This window comes from Eucyclogobius newberryi, unplaced genomic scaffold (assembly GCF_026437365.1).
Source record: "Eucyclogobius newberryi isolate DKJ021-1_F unplaced genomic scaffold, fEucNew1.0.hap1 SCAF_18, whole genome shotgun sequence".
Classification (NCBI taxonomy): Eukaryota; Metazoa; Chordata; class Actinopteri; order Gobiiformes; family Gobiidae; genus Eucyclogobius; species Eucyclogobius newberryi.
Genome location: NW_027315812.1, coordinates 23,612,460 through 23,630,570, shown reverse-complemented (window position 1 = coordinate 23,630,570; position 18,111 = coordinate 23,612,460). Strand labels below are relative to the sequence as shown.

At 38.7% G+C, this 18,111-nt stretch overlaps 1 protein-coding gene across 1 annotated transcript in view; it reads right to left on the bottom strand.

Moving 5' to 3' along the window:
- Positions 1-17,900, bottom strand: part of LOC140364783 (F-box/LRR-repeat protein 7-like) — a 34,936-nt gene extending 17,036 nt beyond the window's left edge. The window contains exons 1-2 of the mRNA XM_072451144.1: positions 17,786-17,900; positions 13,083-13,172 (exon numbers count right to left, since the gene is read on the bottom strand). Of these exons, the coding sequence (XP_072307245.1) occupies positions 13,083-13,172; positions 17,786-17,822 (127 nt within the window). The 5' untranslated portion in view covers positions 17,823-17,900. The remainder of the gene's footprint in view (positions 1-13,082; positions 13,173-17,785) is intronic.
- Positions 17,901-18,111: the final 211 nt, after the last annotated feature.

Genomic DNA, 18,111 nt, shown 5'->3' with positions numbered 1-18,111 from the left:
AAATAACTATTAAACCATCTTTTTCTATTTTTAACAATTTATTTAAAATGTTTGCCATTTTCACTACAATAATGATTTTGTATGTTGAATGTATTTCCATCTATTTTGCTCTTTGTTATTGTTCAGAAATGAGAGAGCTACTGTGTACAAGTAATATTCATTGTGGATTAATCAAATTTGTCCACATCCAAGACTTAGTTAATGCCATACCGTGGAACATTCCGGGCAAAGCAACAGATGAGACAAGCAGGTGCAGCTTTAAGGCCTTTTTTGTATCGCAGTCTAGGAGGGATACAAAATCTTCAGTACCACAACAACCGGAAAGCTAGCTTCATTGTCAGATTAGCTCATGCCATGATCTAGTTTTTAATAATTTAGTACAACCCAATTATGCCACACAACCATCACTTTGCATTAGTGACCATGCTAGCAAATGTTCATTTTCTGATATATATTTTTTAGGTTTAGGAACAATTTGATTAAGGTTTGTTAAGTTTGCAAGTCTAGGCCAAACTACTATGTTAGGAAAAAAAGGAAAATACATTTGTAAAAAAATCATAATTGTGTCCAGTCCTTGATTGCTGTTTCAGTTTGTGTGTTTGTTTTTCAGATTCTCAACTGCTCACAGTCTTTTTCAGAGTGACAGATGATGTTGCTGTGATTTGTCTTGTCTGATGATTTACAGGTTTTGGCACTGTCTTCCCACTAGTTACCAATAAATACGACGACACGCTGAAGAAGATTGCGAGTGAGCAGTTGAAACTGTTAGGTCTAAAAAACAAGCCCACTCTGGTCTTAAAAATAAATGACCAGAAGACCAATTGAACCTTGTTGGACTATTGTGCTGCTAGAACCTTGCTCAAACGGTATCCATCCATTGTGTCCATGGCAGGAGTTTTGAGATGCAGATACATACTGGCAAAAAGAATGCCAATGTCAAAAACAGGTCAGTGTCCCTTTTCAAGACATTTTTAGAAATGTACTGCAATGTATTTTTAACCATTTTCGCCTACTTCTGCATGTGTAAAAAGTAAAGAAAAGTTAATAGAAATATCCAAATCTGGGCAGCCTAAAAGAGTTGGATTTTGTCAGAGTACAGTTGCTTATTGGCAGGATATTGCGGCCTATAACTCTCCTTAATAAGTGAACAGCCAGTGTTGTGTTTTATATCGATGTATCACTCGCAGAACCCATCATTAACAAGAGCAAATTCCATGCAGCTGTTAAACTCCTCTTCAAGGCACGGAGCGTTGCACATGGCGGACCATTCAGAGGCTTTCAAGAAACCAGAGTCGAAAACGCTGGAACATCTGGTCTTTACCCTGGACTTAGAACAACGAGTCCGGAGTGAAATGAAAGAAACAATCTCATGCGTTGTGAATGTGCACAAAGCCACAGAAAAGGCATTCTTGGTCGAAATCATTTGCCACTAATACCAAAAACTACGGTTAAGGCAAAGCAGGTCAGGCAGCCGGCTCTCAACAACTTCACATCTGGATAGTGTTTTTTCTTCCCTTCTTTCTTGAAACCACAAGTCTTATGTAAATCAATCCAAGTGATCAAGTCGCAACCGAAAAGTGCATCGGTATGCCGGGTGTGATGTTACTTTCATGGCAAACAGAAGAAATGCTGATTGAAATGCAAGTACTGGTAAGCGGGAAAGCAAAGGAGGGAAGAGAAAATTGGCAAAGAAGCCGAGCAGACTTTAACAGACGAGACAAGTGCACAAGTGTGGGTCAGTGTGGACTTTTGACGCACTCCGCTCGTAAACTTAAGCCACAGGGATTCACTTTGTGCCTGGATGTTGTGGTGCTGTGAAGCGACGCTAAGTCCATGTCTGGAGCGTGACGGATTATTATCACTGTTGGCGTCTCGGGCAGGATGGTCGATTAGCACATTTTTCTGTACATAGATGGTTGTTTTGCCTCCTGGCTTAAAGTGTGATTAGCTTCAGAGTGAGAGTATAGCAAAGTTAGGCTGGAATGAGTCGTTCCTTTGAGTCGGTAGCACAAGCTATGGCACAACTGCAAGTTCAGATAGTTGTGACATTTCAGTTAGCAACAATACGTTCTCACAAAGGAAACCATAAATGCTGACACTTAACATGCAACTGCCGTGTATAAGGAGTAATCGATAATATAATACATCCATGGGAGTAATTTATTATCCTATGGTCAATGCAAATGAAAGGTTAGAAAATCTTCTCTGTAAGAAACAACTGTATCTTAAAGGCCTGTCACGATAACAGATTAAGTACGAATATAAGTGATAAACATAATATTGAAACTAATTTATGCTACTGAAACAATACCCAAAAGCAGCATAATCCCAGTAAAATCCTATTCTTAAAAATTAACAATAGGCCAACAAGCAATAGTGGCTTATCAATAATAGTTTATAAGATTGATAAAATTTCTTTTCCATTTTACTGTATATCTAATAGTCTAAAAAATAAACCTAGAATGTATCTTATCAAACATGAATTATATTGATGTTACCAATAATTCAAAAAGCCTAGCTGAATTAAGTATGTGTATGTAGCCTCCTTGTGTTATACAGTATATAAGGGTTAGGATTAGGGTTAAGTATACATCCTTCATAGAATAGTATTATCCAGGATAGTAAGCCAGCTCTTTTTAAAACCCCTCCCCTCCAATGTGAGGATGTCTGCAGTTACGTTTGTTGCAGAAAAGGCAGTAATTCCTATACCTGTATGTAACTGAGTCAAGGGCCATTTATTCAAGTGATTGTGTTTCATTGTAGAAGGAAACATCCAACTTGGAAGAATAAAAACGTGTGAGACAGTCTGGGTTTACAGTCTGAATACGTGGAAGTTGATATTAGGGTGCAGTGCTATCAGCTGAACCTTCACTACAGGAAGGTGTTACGTCGCTGGAGACAATGGGGTTGACTGCTTCCTTTCCAGCACACACATTTGGTCAGGAAACCGACTCCTTACAAACCCCAGCTACACTATTTCACACACTTACTTAGCTTCAACAGTTCTCACATATTTTCCATCTTTATCTAAAACAATCACTTATCCAGACACAGGTCAGCCGGTGAATTTTCCATATCAGGCATAAAACTAACTTCACACACAGATATATGTAGTAGGTAGGTTTATTTTCCAGTATTGTTTTGATTCCTTATTTCATACAGTAGGATACATAGCCAAAAAAATAATTTCGATAAAAAGATCGGTTAATAGGATAAATTACAAATTTTATGGCTAATTTGTTTTTATATCATCCGTTAAAACCTATAGGTCTACTGAAAACAGGTATATTGCTAATATTCTAATTTATGGCAAGGCAAGGCAAGGTTATTTGTAGAGCACAATTCGTACACAAGGCAAGTCAAAATGCTTCACACAACAGGAAAAAAAAAGCATTAAAATTACAAAGAAATGACAGAAATCCCCAAACCTTCATTTCTATTCATTCAATTTAACAATTTTGCTGATATGAATAATACATTTTGTCCGTGCTTAGTGATTTGCTTAGGACCAAACTGGCAGACACTCTTTCCCATCTGTATGTGACATTGCCAACGTGACACGTGTCTCCGGGATGGGCACATCGCTTTCAGATTGATTCTTTCTCATGCTTGACCGTCCCTAGACGTCAACGCGCTATCTGCCTCTGCACACGGCTGTGCTGAGCATATATATTTCACAACAACACTCTTGTTGACGCCTCCACCTTATGTGTGGAGGCTTGCATGTGAGAACTTATTTTAAAATGTGTCAATGATTACACATTCAACAACAAAAATAATCATAAATGAGTTTGTTACCTATGTTTTAAAATGTCATCACCAAATGCAAGGGGAACAAGGCAAATGCTAGAATGTAAGCGTAGGCTTACATTTTACTGCTAAGCTAAAATAGGTCACTTTCAACCATAAAATAAACTACCAGAAACCAGAAAATAACATTTAGTGTAATATTTTGGTTTCTTGAACTTCTATTGATAAAGCCAATTTCAAATTCAACCAGTTAGCTTTGAATGTTAGCATGTGTAGATTTAGCTATTTTAACATTAGCGCAACGTTCCAGTTATTTCCACATTTGACTATAGCTTGTGAACCATTATAAAAAATATTACGTCAAGATATTAAAGGGTAAAAAATGTGCTTTATTGCCAATGTTTCTAAGCTGGAAATCCTGGCACTCATATTTTAAATCTTCTTCAAGGACAAAATGGTTTACTGCGCTGTTTGCCCTCCTTGCTCCATAAATCATGCAGCACAAGGACACCAGAAATCTTTAATTTAACAGTATGATTAAGGCTCTCCGAATGTTGGCTTATACACGTGCCAACCTTGAAATGCGCATTCACTGTAACTAACTTGTAAATCAACAGGAGCAAAAAAAAAAAAAAACATGAACAAAACAACATTGCCATATTCTGATCCCTGGGGTGAGGTCATTTTTGTAAGATGATAAATCACAGACTTAAGCAAAGATTTTTCCAAAGGCTTTTCTGCGAAGATGTTGATTCTTTGTGGCAATATAGTTTAATGGTCAATGAATAGATGAGTCAAGGGCAGGAAATGTAGCTGCAGCCTAAGACTGACATATTACGTTGAGGTAGAAAAGTGCAAACAGACCATAATGCAGATTAAATGTAGTAATGTCATGTTGGTCACAGGAAAATAAAACAAAAGCACAGAAATCTCATGTCATTAAAAACATAACTTAGCTTAGAGTAGACATTGGCTTGCACGCTCTTGAGTTTTTACATTTATTATTAACATTATTATTTATTTCATTTTGTTTTATTTTAATTTCCCGTTTTATTTGTTTTGCTTTTTTTTTTGGGAGTTTTTGGTTCGTTTTTTACCCCCTCTTCTGGTGTAATAAGTGTTGTTGATGAAAAATAAAATAGTAAAAAAATAAACAAAATAGAGTAGACATTGGGTTATTATGTCCTTTTGAATTGGATTTAAAACTATTACCCACATTTTCTAGTAAAAATAATTAATGCAAGATTTAAAAAAAAACTGAGCTGTTTTTTTCTTTTTTTTGTAAATTTGTGAATTTTACGTTTTCCCCCAAATAATATCTTGCCATAACACCGCTTTTGTCTGGAGCTAATTATGAAGCATTTTATTTCTTGTAAACAGGAAGTAAGAGGTGAACGCAGTGCTCTGATTGGTTGCGCTCACCTGAAACGAACGCTTGTGAATACAAAGAGTTACTTCCTCCTTTCGCGGTTTGAAAATCAGGTACTGCAGCTTTAGGTTTGATGGTTTCATGACTTTATCTTACTTAAGTGCAAGTTAGGTTCATCTTACTTATTTTGGATATATTGATATTCTGATTCTAAAGCCTCAGCTGTCTAGTGCGGTTGATGGAATCTCCCATGACACCACATAAAGGGAAAGACTCAGTTCAGCTGTTGCACTGCTCAGATTGCATTATAAAAGTCCAACCCGGGTGTATTATGGTGTGAACATCGCCCATGCTCAAAGAAGAAACAACATTGTCCTCGGCCAACAAGATATAACAAACCACAGACTTAGGTTAGTTTTTAAAGACACTCAATTGGGAGATGTTATTACCTTGATGACATGTTCTGGCTGCTTAACTGCGAGCGAACACGTCAACAAGGTAATAACATCTCCTAATTGACTGTGTTTTAAAAAAAAGCACCAAGGTCTGTGGATGTATCTTAAAAATACAACAAATGACATAAGTAGTGTATTTGTTGTATTTTGCTCCACCTCCTTTGGTTTTTCTTGTTTTCTTTTTGCTTTCTCCACCTTGTTCTATGCATTTTCTCTTAGATTTTCTGACTCCAAAACGAAAGGTGTAACGGCAGCTGATGATGGACAAAAATAGATGGAAATGGCATTGGAATTCTCTTCTGTGAGTTCCGAAACCTTTCATGTCGAAATCACCACACAACCAACATGGGACCCCCATAGTACAATAAAATAGACGTCTGCAATAATTTCAAATTGTAAACCTTTTAAAATGAGGTTCATTTGTATACACTGTATTTTAATTTTGCTAAAACGCGCCATTTGATTCGATGTTGGTTGAGTGATGAAGGCTCCATGTGCAGCAGCCGCAGTGTCGTGAGTTCATGTCCTGCCTTCTCTTTCATCCCCACTTCACGCAAAAAAAAAATCATCGCATGATCCTCAACTCATGCTTCACGACCCCCGGGGGCCCCGATCCCCACTATTGAAACTGTCATTAGCTGTTATTAATTTAGCATAATGAAACTGCTTAACTCCTCAGTGCAACTGCTGCCTTTTATTAAAACCAGAGTAGTTCAGAAACCCTGAAAAATGTGACATTTAATTATCATTGGGGACATGTAGTATCTAGACTAAGATGCGACACAGTAGTTCTCGTTAGAAAAGAGAACGCACTGATGTTGAATAACAATATCTGCCATTGGATGATATAGATTTAAATCTATAACTACTTTGATAAAGCAATTATTTACTATTTCATGTGTCCTTTTAATTAAGTAAGGTCTACTCCCTTAACCACAGCTCCATTAGTCCATGCCAAGTATGCAAATACGTAAAATACAACTTCCTGAGAGCAACTGAATCCAAGTTTAATGGCTTTCACCTGCTCTAAACACGTCCCTCCTGAAAACAGCTGCTTCCCCGGTCAAACAAACCTCTCTGCCAAGTCCCAGCAGCTGAAAGGCTCTGGAGCCAACTTTGTGACACTCAGAACATTAACATGACATTGGACAAGTTGGACTTGATAGTTATATCCGTTCATCTGATGGAAAATCTTTGTTTCACAATTAAAATGTGGTTATTTTTAAGTATTGTGTCTGATAAATCAAAATATTTGATAGAATGTGTTTTTATGCATTACATTGGAACCTTTGGCTTGTGTCCTCTACTGTCAACGATGGGGACTGAAGGATTTTGAAAAGATGAATTAGCAGCATCGCTATCGATTCGGCCAGTTGTGTGTCCAAGTGCCGACAATTTAGACGCTGTTATGATCAAACCTGGCAGTCAAGGCACAGACTTGAAAAACTCTAATGAACGTTTCTGGTTTTGGTTAATTGCTTAAAACTCAGATGAAGGTCACCAAAAGATGTAGAATTCAAATAAAACAGTTCAAATGTATCTACCACATGCTTTAGAATTCATCTTTCTTAAATGACATGATAAGCGTTCATGTAAAAGTAATCTGTGATGACACTAAGCCTCTTCACTGTGGATTCTACTCATATTTGGAGCAGGAGATTCAGCAATGTAAGTCATCTACATGCTGAATAAACACTACTGGATGGGTCAGATATGAAGTGAGGCATTGTGGGAGATTTGGCTGGAGTGGTGACAGGAGCTGTTGGAATGGAGATGTTTAGACTCAACGGACGACCTCCGCGAAATGTCAATGAAAATATCCGGAAGAATTAGGTCATACGTGTCCAGAAACCTGTCAGAATGGATTCCAGGACACAGGTTGACACGGTTGGGGATGGACACGGGATTTTATCAGCTGTAGATGGGGAAGAAAACCTCTTTTTGGAAATAATTTTCATAGAGGGTTCAAAATATGGGAGGGAATTGATCACTGGCTTACCTTTAGTCAATTTATCCACTCAACTTCAAACTTTCACTAAGACTAATCAGGAGAGGTAGTCCTGATCATAAACAAAATGGCCAACACGTGAACATTAAAGGCACTGGAGGAAAGAAAAGGCATGTGACTGGCCCTTCAGTGTCACCTGCAGGAGCATAGACATGTAATCAGTAGAGATGACGTTTGGGCTTGTACCAACCCATAAAACCACATTTTTATCATGTTATTTTAGATGATAATTAGTGCGTACAACTTGCATCTAAACTAAAGGCCAACCAGCAGGAGGTGGAAAGTCACCTGCATGATTTCATGGAAATAGAACCATACTTCAGAACATTCTTCATGGAACTGAATATGTTTTATGGCATACAGTGAAAAACATGTGAACGTTACATAAGTTGTAATAGAGAGCCCCCATTTAGATTCACTACCTAGAAAGACACATTTAAATCACACTACTGACGGGTTTAAAAGTGGCATAACTTTATTGTAACATGGACTAGCCAAGATATAGAGTTGTAACCATGGGCAAAGAGAGAATGTCGTGTCCATGAATGTCCATGGTTAGGAATAGTGGACACCTTCTCTAGATGTTCTCAAGAAAAGACGAAGCAACCAAAACCTGCAAGTTTTGTCCTGTACTTTGAAATCGAGAGGGTAACTAAATATAGCCTTTTGCTGCAGTATATTTAAGTTACCCTCCAGACTTCAAAGTACCGCCATATAAGCTGGCAGACACTTCATAATATTTGAATTATTCAGTAAGACCTGGTTTAAGATAAGATACAATGGCCGAGCTGTTTCTACACAGTTCCTGGCTTGGGTTCAAAATGTGAATGTCCAAGACTTTTTTTTGTGTTACTATCTTGTGTTAGCTTTAGCCTGCATAAGTGTTTTCATTTTTTTCCTCCACAGTGTTTTGGACTTCGCCTCCTATGGTTGTTATCACTGTTGCTGGGCTCCTCGGCAGACAGGGAGGAAGCTGGCCTTGTTCCCACCGTGGCTACCTTCCTGACGCCATTATCCGCGGGTGAAGTGGCTGACCTTGAGGCTGCTGGACACAGTTTGGAGTCTGCCTCACATCAGCGGTCTGGGTTTGGCTACAGGCTCAGAAGATAATGCTACATCTATTAAAGAGTTACAGCAGCTAGACTAGACTTGGAGTTGATTGGCTCGTGAGAATAAATACTAAATGGTAGAAGTATTTAGTTAAACGTCGTTCTAAGTCCCTGTGATGGTTAAATATGTATTTTTGGGGCGTTTGAAGTGTTCGCCATCAACCCCTGCTGTCTCTGGGCGGAAAACCAGCCTTCGCATTTGCCGACGTCTATAAAATGGACAAATATTGGTATTAAAGGGGACATATTCTGCAAAATCAACTTATAATGAGCGTTACAGTGGTGTTTCCACATTTCCTCATTAATTTACTCAAAGTTGTATTTTGATGGATTCCTTCTTGTTTGAATTATCCTGCAACTATATACATACATATATAAAAACATCCACTTCTTTTCACAGTGAAATGTCACTATGAGGAGGCGGGGCTTATCAGTTGTTATGCAGTTTTGAACAGGAAGTCAATGTTTCTATTATCAAGCTGTTTTAGACCAATGTTATTGTTCAAAACAATTAACAACATTAAATGATGATCTAGTTATGTTATAGTTCAACACTAAGTACTTAAAAAAAGCATAATATGTCTACTTAAAAAACATTTTCTTATGCAATAACCATGAAAAATATAGGGAACAAAAACAAGGTTGTAAACTAGTTGTAATGTTTTCATAATAGTATATTTTGTTAAATGAATTGCCACAGTTGTTGGTACCTTTTGAATTGACGCAAAGAATTTAGTCAGAGTGGCTTGGAAAAAACCTGTGGTATCTTACTCCAACCACTCTCAAGAGGATGGTTCGAGTTTCCATGAATCATTGCTGAAGTGCTGTGCTAGTTGCTTGGGTCCTGAGGTCAGAAAACCTCCTAAACTAAAACACAAGTTAGCCCATCACCACACAATGTATCGGTCTGTCACAAAGTAACTCAAATCCAAACGATCACTGGTTTAAAATCAATGCAATCGATTGATATTCTTTGCATGGCTCCCATTTTTAACCACATTTCTCATAGGTACCCCCCCTCTCACTGTGCCCTGAGGCCCAATCAGGGTCACCCCCACCGGGACGACCCACAGGAAGGATTTACAGGGGGAGGACTGCAGCTCACGAGCAACTGGGTCAAGCCACCACAAGCGAGCCTGTCAAAATAATTCCTGAAAACAGAACGACTGCTTCTCCATGTTGATGTTCAAGATAAAAGGAGTATAACTTCTTGTTGATTTTGTTGGAACATATTGTGGCCATTATTAAGCCAAAAAGCCTTTAAATTGTGTACCAGGCCAATGGTGGTTTTGCAAGTATCCTAACACATATTCAGTTATGATATTATAATGACATATTTGGTATTTTTAATATTAATTTTCAACCATACCCTATATCAGAGTCAGACATCTCAATGTTATTTGAAAGTGTGGAAAGTTTGACCACAGCTTTAGCTTTTAGAGTCAAGACGTGAACGTACGGAATAGTCATCCAGTTTGTTTACACTTTTGACAATTTTACAGTCAACCTACTCTTTAAAGGTGCAGGGTGCAACCTTTCTGGAGGAGGGACCATCACTGGTTTGTATGGCATTAAATTGATCTATCTCCATGGAGACAAGCAGGTGAGAGCACCAGGTCAAAAGATGTGGAACAGCAAAAACACGTTTTTCAAAGTATTTTGTGACCAATTAAACCTAAGATTGAAAAAAAAAAAGCGAAATAGTTTAATACCATGAACGTGATTAAAAGACGTTGCTCATGTGATCGGTCTCTTAGCAACTCAGCCAGTCCAGTATGATTTGAGGGAGTTTTTTCCTATAGCCGTTAGCATTAGCCATTAAAAAAGTCAACTTATGATTAATCATCAACCACATTTAGGTCATTGCCTCATTAAAACTGTGTAAACCTTTTGGTGTTTTACTTAAGATATGAATGAAGCGTGTGAAACGAACTTTAGGTTGAGATTTCTGAACTTGTGTGCTTCTTATAAGACCTCTAAATTACAGAAATATAATGAAATAAACATTTTATCTACATAAAAATGGTCATATCATCCATTTGCTTTAACTCCGAGTAACTCCGAAAAGTCATATAATGCATCTTTAAAGAAGTATGGTTTTCATAAAGCAGTGAACATGTTAATGATAATGTTCGCCATAATCAGCCATGTTAACCTCACAAGCTGTTTAGTGTAGCATTATTTCGTACTGCCATCTCTCTGCGGTTTGTGGCACAGATAAGATCATGGATTAGTACATTAAAACTGACCATATCATTATATTAATAGCACAGATCCATTGCGGCCTGTATAACGCGGTAATGGGCAATGCTGCTTCCTGATTAGTTTAGCGGACCACGGGACTCTCTATTTTCAACCACGCAGTACAGTACCATGTGAATTGAAACGTGCATGTATGCATGTTTGTGCGAGAAGGAGAGAGGAGGAGGGGGGGTTTAACTGTGGCTCTTTACACCATGATCTTCTTATTTTGTTCTAAAGTTTCCCTAAAGTACCTTGGAAATGTAAACCTGACGGACAGCCCTAAACACAGGCTTTACAAGTAATTTGTTTCTCTGTGGTCAAGCGTGAGCCACAAGAATACTACGTGGACAATGCCAGAGTAAATGTTCTATGGGTGATGACAATGCAGAAGAACGTGTGTGCTGTGAGTGAGTCCAAACATGCAGCAGGTAGTTTTCAAGAAAACAAAGGAGCTGTTTATGGAGAATGGAGCCATCAATAAAATGTGAACTTTTGTGCGATACAAGGCCTTTTGACAAAACAAGCAGACTAAAAATATCTTGAAGCCTCTTGAATTGGCACAAGTGGTTTTCATAATACGGTTTAAAGCGGGAAAGAAACAAAACTGAAATACTGTCTTAAAGTATTAATGTATCGCTCACTTACATAATGACTTTTGAGCATCATAACTACTCACCACAATGAGTTTATGAAGACTTTTCACAACTCTTTTGCCATCATAATAAAGCTAACAACAGCGTGCAAGCTAACAGTGCACTTTTTGCGTCGCGGAAGTGATAACACTCTATGATTATACGTAGATGGAACACAGCGGTCTCATTTTGACCCTAAGAACTGCTTTTACAATAATATTGTATATATCTGTAATATATCTGTTCTGGGGGCAAAACTGAATTTACTTTATTACATGAAAACAAAATCTTTAAACCCCTTTAAAGTGAGTGTGAGACTAAGTTGGCGGCGCTAACAGTTAATCTAAATTATTTATCAGCAGATGCTTTGTTAAATGAGGTGCTTAATCACCCAAAAACATATGAATTAATACGATTTCAAAGCTACATTGACAAATCAGCTAACACTATGTATTTTCCAGTGTCAGATACTTTGAACTTATGCTGTTGAGATTATGTTATGTGCTAACTATAGTCTACGCAGAGAGAATAGGCCTCAATGTTCTATAATCAAATCAAACGCCCTATTTCACAAACGTAAGAAAAACCACGACCAGGATTCACCCCCTTGACCAAGCCCTTAGAATCTACCATATACTTGGTGTTTGGGTCTCAAGACAGAGTTGGTATTGTCTTTGTCTGAAAGCTGAGGACACTGGACAAGACAGCATGGTTTATTACAGCTATCAGCAGCGTAATACTTTACATTAAACCATTTTTATACACCAAGTCTGCCAGCATTGGATTAAATTTGGACTAAACCACAACTAAAAATTTTGACTAAACCACAACTAAATAGGACACTAAACAAAGACTAGAACAGAACCAAAACAAGTCCAAATCAGGACTAAAATGGGCTCAATTTAGGACCAAATATTGACAAAATCTAAAACCAACAAGGATGTATCATGAATCAAAAGAGGTCAAATGTATAAATCACAAAAGCTGCAATCATTAAGGTAATATATTGTCATAAAATAAAACAATATCTTTAAATGTGCATCGTTTGGACTTCCAAATGTTCAGAAATGTATGTGATTGTTTAAGCATTGCAATACTTGTTTGAACTTACAATATTGGACAAAGAAACGGCACGTAACATATTCTCCTTATTATTATTGTTCTTCAGCCCTATCTAACAGACAGAAGTCCACTCCCTATACCTCCGTCTTCTGGCACCGCTTCATGTTGCTTGATAACAGTTTGAGTTTAGATAAGCATTCCCCCGGCGTGAAGCAACTATTTTTCATGGAACAAAGCCCAAGAAACACTTTTGCTTTTCTGGGCCTTCAGATGGGAGGCTGTGTGTTTGTTTTCAATTTAGGGTTATCCCGAGAACACGCACAATTCTGTCTCCAAAAATAGGCAGAGTAGAAAGCAGATGAGAGCAGCGAGGAGGGAGGGCTGGGCTCGTAGTAGTGGATGAATAGGAGGGAAATGAGCAGGAGTTTGGTTAATGAACACCAGATGCCTTACCTTCGGTGCTGGCCGCATTCTTGGGAGCTTTGGTTGGTGTGTGATCTGTGCTGGAACTTATGTCAGAAGATATGCTCGAGCTGCATTTACCTGTGGAGAAACAAACCGGGGTTGAAGGCAGTTTTATTTTGAAATGTGGTTGTTTTTTTTTATCAGTCACGACAGTAAAATTGAGTCCAATGGTATCAGAATTTCAGAATTTTGGAATTCCAATCTGTTCTTGGGCAAGACCCTTTACGCGGGACCCTTGCCAGTCTGAATGTGGTGTGTGAGTAGATAATTAGTGGTGGTCTAAGATGCTTAAATCATGTTTAGACTGATCCACATGATGGTAATTATAGTATCATATCACTACTTAATTCCAAAATAAAGGCTTTCCCTTTTAAAAACCTCAAAGTCAAAGAAATCAAATGGAGGCAGATTCTCCAATTTACGACATTTTCTCAGCGCTTCTTACCGGGGTTATTAGATTAAAGCTTCAAAGAGCGGCACTACGACGGCCTGCTGTAACTGTCACGATGACACGCTGTGGACGCGCTGTATACTGACTTCAGATCCGAACTATAGCTTAGTGGTCTCACCAAAAACCCCAAGTATGCGCCGTTCTGCTGGCACGTCGGACTCAAGAGGTACTCCCATAGTGTCACAGCCCACACTTGTCAGACAGAACTGCCAAAAACGGACACAACACACAAGATATCCTTAAAATATCTGAAAGAATGCATACAGATTTGAGACCGCTTAAGTTAGATGGAAACAACGTTGCCTGTTTTAGGTTCACTCTAGGTAGCGCCTCCTGCTGGCGACCATTGGGAGTCAAGCATTTTGAAAAAGACAAATAGCAGCGCGACAATAACAGATTCTCCATGGATAATCAAAGCACCAAGAAGATCAATGAGAGTTATGTAGAAAATTAAATTATACTTAAAAATGTAATGATACTAGCACCTTCTTGCTGTGAGGCGAGAGTGTACGCAACTCTGTCACCACCAAGTCATTTCAATTCAATCTAAAATGAACACACACTTTTAATAGTCTTAATAAAGCATGAACAAAGACTGAATTAATAATGAACAAACAAAATTAAGTATTTTCTTGCTTTATTTCGGCTTAAAAGTGTCATTATTATAAAGTAATACCCATAACTTTATTTTATGTTTCAGAAAGTTAGATGTAGTTGAACAGAGAATTGATATAAAAGAAGAATTCCACTGTCGTTTGATTATTGTGTCAGTAAACGTGATTAACTTTAACCCAAACACAAACCTTTTAATCGAGACTCCCCAACAACGCTCGAGCCAATTTAGCATATACGACGCCTGTATTCCTGAAATCCCTGCTCAGTCTCATTCTTAAGGGTCCAAATGACATTTTGAGGTGACATCACTGGAACGGCACATCTGCTATTGCTTCCACTTGAGCTTTTGGAAGTGACTGGGTGAATCATGAGGCGCTCGCAGATGTTGGAGCGTGAGTGGAGGTCAGAGGGGTTTGTGGCTGATCTGTGGGTGCGTGCAACGACTTTGGTTACACGTCCTTCACTGAAAAGCTACGTTGTATCTGGAGTCAAGCGGCGACCTGTTGTCTTCTGTTTGTTACAATGGTTTCTATGGTTACAATAAGGTGCGTTTACGTTCCAGATATTGATGGTGCTGTAATCTCAGCTGGGCCTATATCGCTCTGTGGGGAAAAAACTGTTTTTGAGAGAACAGAGACTTTGCAAATGTTGAAACATATGTCCTTTGTCAGGGATTGGGTCTACAATTGACATATTACTCTTTAAAGTGCTTATAACAGGTTAGATTACACATTTTATTGAAGCATAATGATTATGTTTATACATTTTTACCAAACATTTTGCCTGTTTTCCCCCAGTTTGATCATTTTAGTGAAGTTTATAATTGTACTTCCTGGTTGGAAATGAGCGGCACATGTGAAATAGCAACACCTAGCAACCAAACTGTAAACATGGAAGAAAATCCATGTAAATTGCACAATGGTTATAATTTGACCAATAATATTTTTATTTTGTTAAATGCTTGTTTAAACGCTCAGAAATGTGTCAGTTGTGTGTAAACTGTCTCTGTATTTTGGCTGGAATGTCGCTTATTGATGACATCACAGAGGGATTCTTTCTTTACAAACTGCAACTTGACTGATGTGAAACTATGATACATTTTACCACAGGGATTACTCTGCAAAAAGAAGAAATAAGAAGAAAAACATGTGAACCTCTCATATGCACTTTAAGTCCTTTCAAACAGCAATAATCATGGCTTGTCATTAAAAAATGCCACCACTTTTTGGAGATACATTAATAAAACAATATTTAAAACAATATTTCCCCTCTAATTGTGCAGACAGAGCTCTTGCAGACAAGTGTCAGTATCTCTAATATTCATGAAGCAAAAACTAACCATATAAACCAGTACAAAACAGTTGCATTTTGACAATTAAAATGTAAAATCTACCATAGAAAGCTATTTTTTAAACTACAGGCAGTTTAGAATGCTGTGTCACCTCCTAAATCATACATTGGTAATATTGACTATATGTTTGTACAATAGTCCCATTGGCATAAACCACGTCATATTTATTGATAAAACGATATTCCCCGCTGACTTTCATTCTGCACCAATGGGCTTGGACCTGACCATTTCTTTGTATATTACAGGCAGGATAAGCGATAGATGGCAATATCAGGCAATTAGACCATCACCATTACATTTTTTTACCCAAAGAACAATATTGGTAGTGTTGAGAAACCGCAATCTTCAGGTCAGTGGGTTCTGTCTCCTAAAACTTTGCTACTTTCTAAAACAAATCAGTGTACGAATTACAATAGCTTGCGTTCACTTGCAGATTTGTTGACCTGGTTTATGGTTCACGTCGCTGTAATTACTGGACCTATTCACATGAAACAAAAAGAAGACAGGGGTGTCCTTCAACTCCAAAAACGTGACTTTAAGATGTAAAACTGTTATCGCAGGTCTGTGGAGACGATCCCTGAAAAATAATGGCAAGGTTCAGTCTTTTTTGGATTTTTCTTTCAAAAACAGTCAACAGAGACGCTGCTTTTTACCATCAAATTCTAGAATGTCGATTATAAAATGAGTTTGATCCTTTATTCGTCGTCTTAGTTCTATATATTGTGGTAAGATAATCCCTATAACGTTGGGCGACCAATACTGACTTTTACAATGATTCGCCGAAGGCTTCAAGGTCTTTTGGATGGAGGAAATTCATCTGCTCGAACCATATCTTGAATGGTCGTTTCCTCAGACTGAAGCGTGCTCAGTCCTGGCTGACCCTGGATCCAGCCGGGCGGAGCTTGTCCTCCTGTTATTCTGACTACGGAGAGAGATCCAATCTTTTTCTCTGCAGTTATTGACTTTGAAAGAGAGCGCACTGGAATGTTATTTATCCAAACATTTCTGGCCTGTTTTCTGGACTTCTTTTGAATAAGTAATGCTGCGGATTAGATGTGGAGGAGAGTGATACATTCCACAAGCTTTAATGCTACTCTGAGAGATTTGATCAATATTTGGATATGACACCGGACAGACTTTAGTGTTTACAGTAGTAGATATTCATATTTTAGATTAGTTCCATATGTCTGTGCAGCCACTTGAAGAACTGATCTATCATTTCTTATTGTCTTTTCAATCAAGAGATCTACACCCAATCGTGTCGAATGTGGTTTGGAGCAGAATTACTTTGTCTTTTGTACATTACATCAAGAAATTGACAGTGAAAAACTATTAAATTTAATCAAACATTGAGATTGATCAATTTGAGGAAAGAATAAACGTGATTAATTTGTTTCTCGTGTCACCCAGCCCTACTTCAGATGAAATCATTCCAATATGGAAAATATCTTGTGGATCTGACTGTAAGCTGACTGTATGAGAAGGGGCTGTGGAGATTCGTCATCGAAGTATTTTATCATAGATTTAAATGGGAAACAACTGCACTGCTACTCACACCTTTACAACAGCCCTTCCACAAACTTGCCTCTGGTTGCTGCTGCCAGTGGAAATATCTGAACATGAGCAAAAACACTTTCATTTACCATCAATAATAAACCTCAGTATGTTAACATTACCCAGATGCATCTGCTGCTGGGAATGTGACTTTGATTTGTTTTTCTGCTCACTACCCCAGAGCAGTCAAAAGACACATAACTCACTTCCACTCACGTTCCTTCCTCCTTGGACCAGAACGTTTTACAGTTAATTGCACCATCTCCTGACAAACAAAGCCTCATTTACCATGGACACTTCAGCCTCGTGACCTCCTGATGTCTTTGACCCAACAACCGCAGCCAATTACGCACAACATGGTCATTGTACCACAGTATCTCATCGTGACACAGGCTTTTCTTGCCTCTAAGCTTGAGTTTAAACAAAAGTATTGGCCATGACAGTTGAAGTTGGCCCCCAGGTGCCCCTCGTGCACAGTGACACATTCATCTTTATAACGGATCTATGCGGTCAGCTCCCATAAACGACAAAGCGCATTAAAGTGTACAAACTCGTGCCATTCTTCACTGACAAAACCGCACAGTTGCTTCAGCCACACTTTTACAATAAAAGATCTGAAACTTGGCTTCAGCGGGAGCGGCTTTTACGCACGGGGATCGCGTCGAGTTTCGCCCTGATGAGAGAGAATAAAACGTGCTGCCGCTGCGGGCTTGTACTCACCCTCGCTCCCGTACACTTTTCCATTGTTCGCACCCATTTTATAGAATACATAATCTACAGCGCTGATCCGACACGGTTCAATCCCGCCGCGGAGAGCGCTCCTTCCACGGAGAGACCCGGAGACACCCGAGAGTCCCGCGTCGGCCCGTTAACTCCCGACTCCAAATCCAGATGTGGAGCGGGCTCGAGGGGGAAGAATATTACGCAAACCCCCGAAGTCTTGACGATGTGCGCGTTCTGTGCGAATAGATCCACGTGTTTGATGGAGGGAAGAGGGGGGGACGACAGGGCTTGAGGTTCCTCCGGTAAAAGTTGAGAAGCGGCTG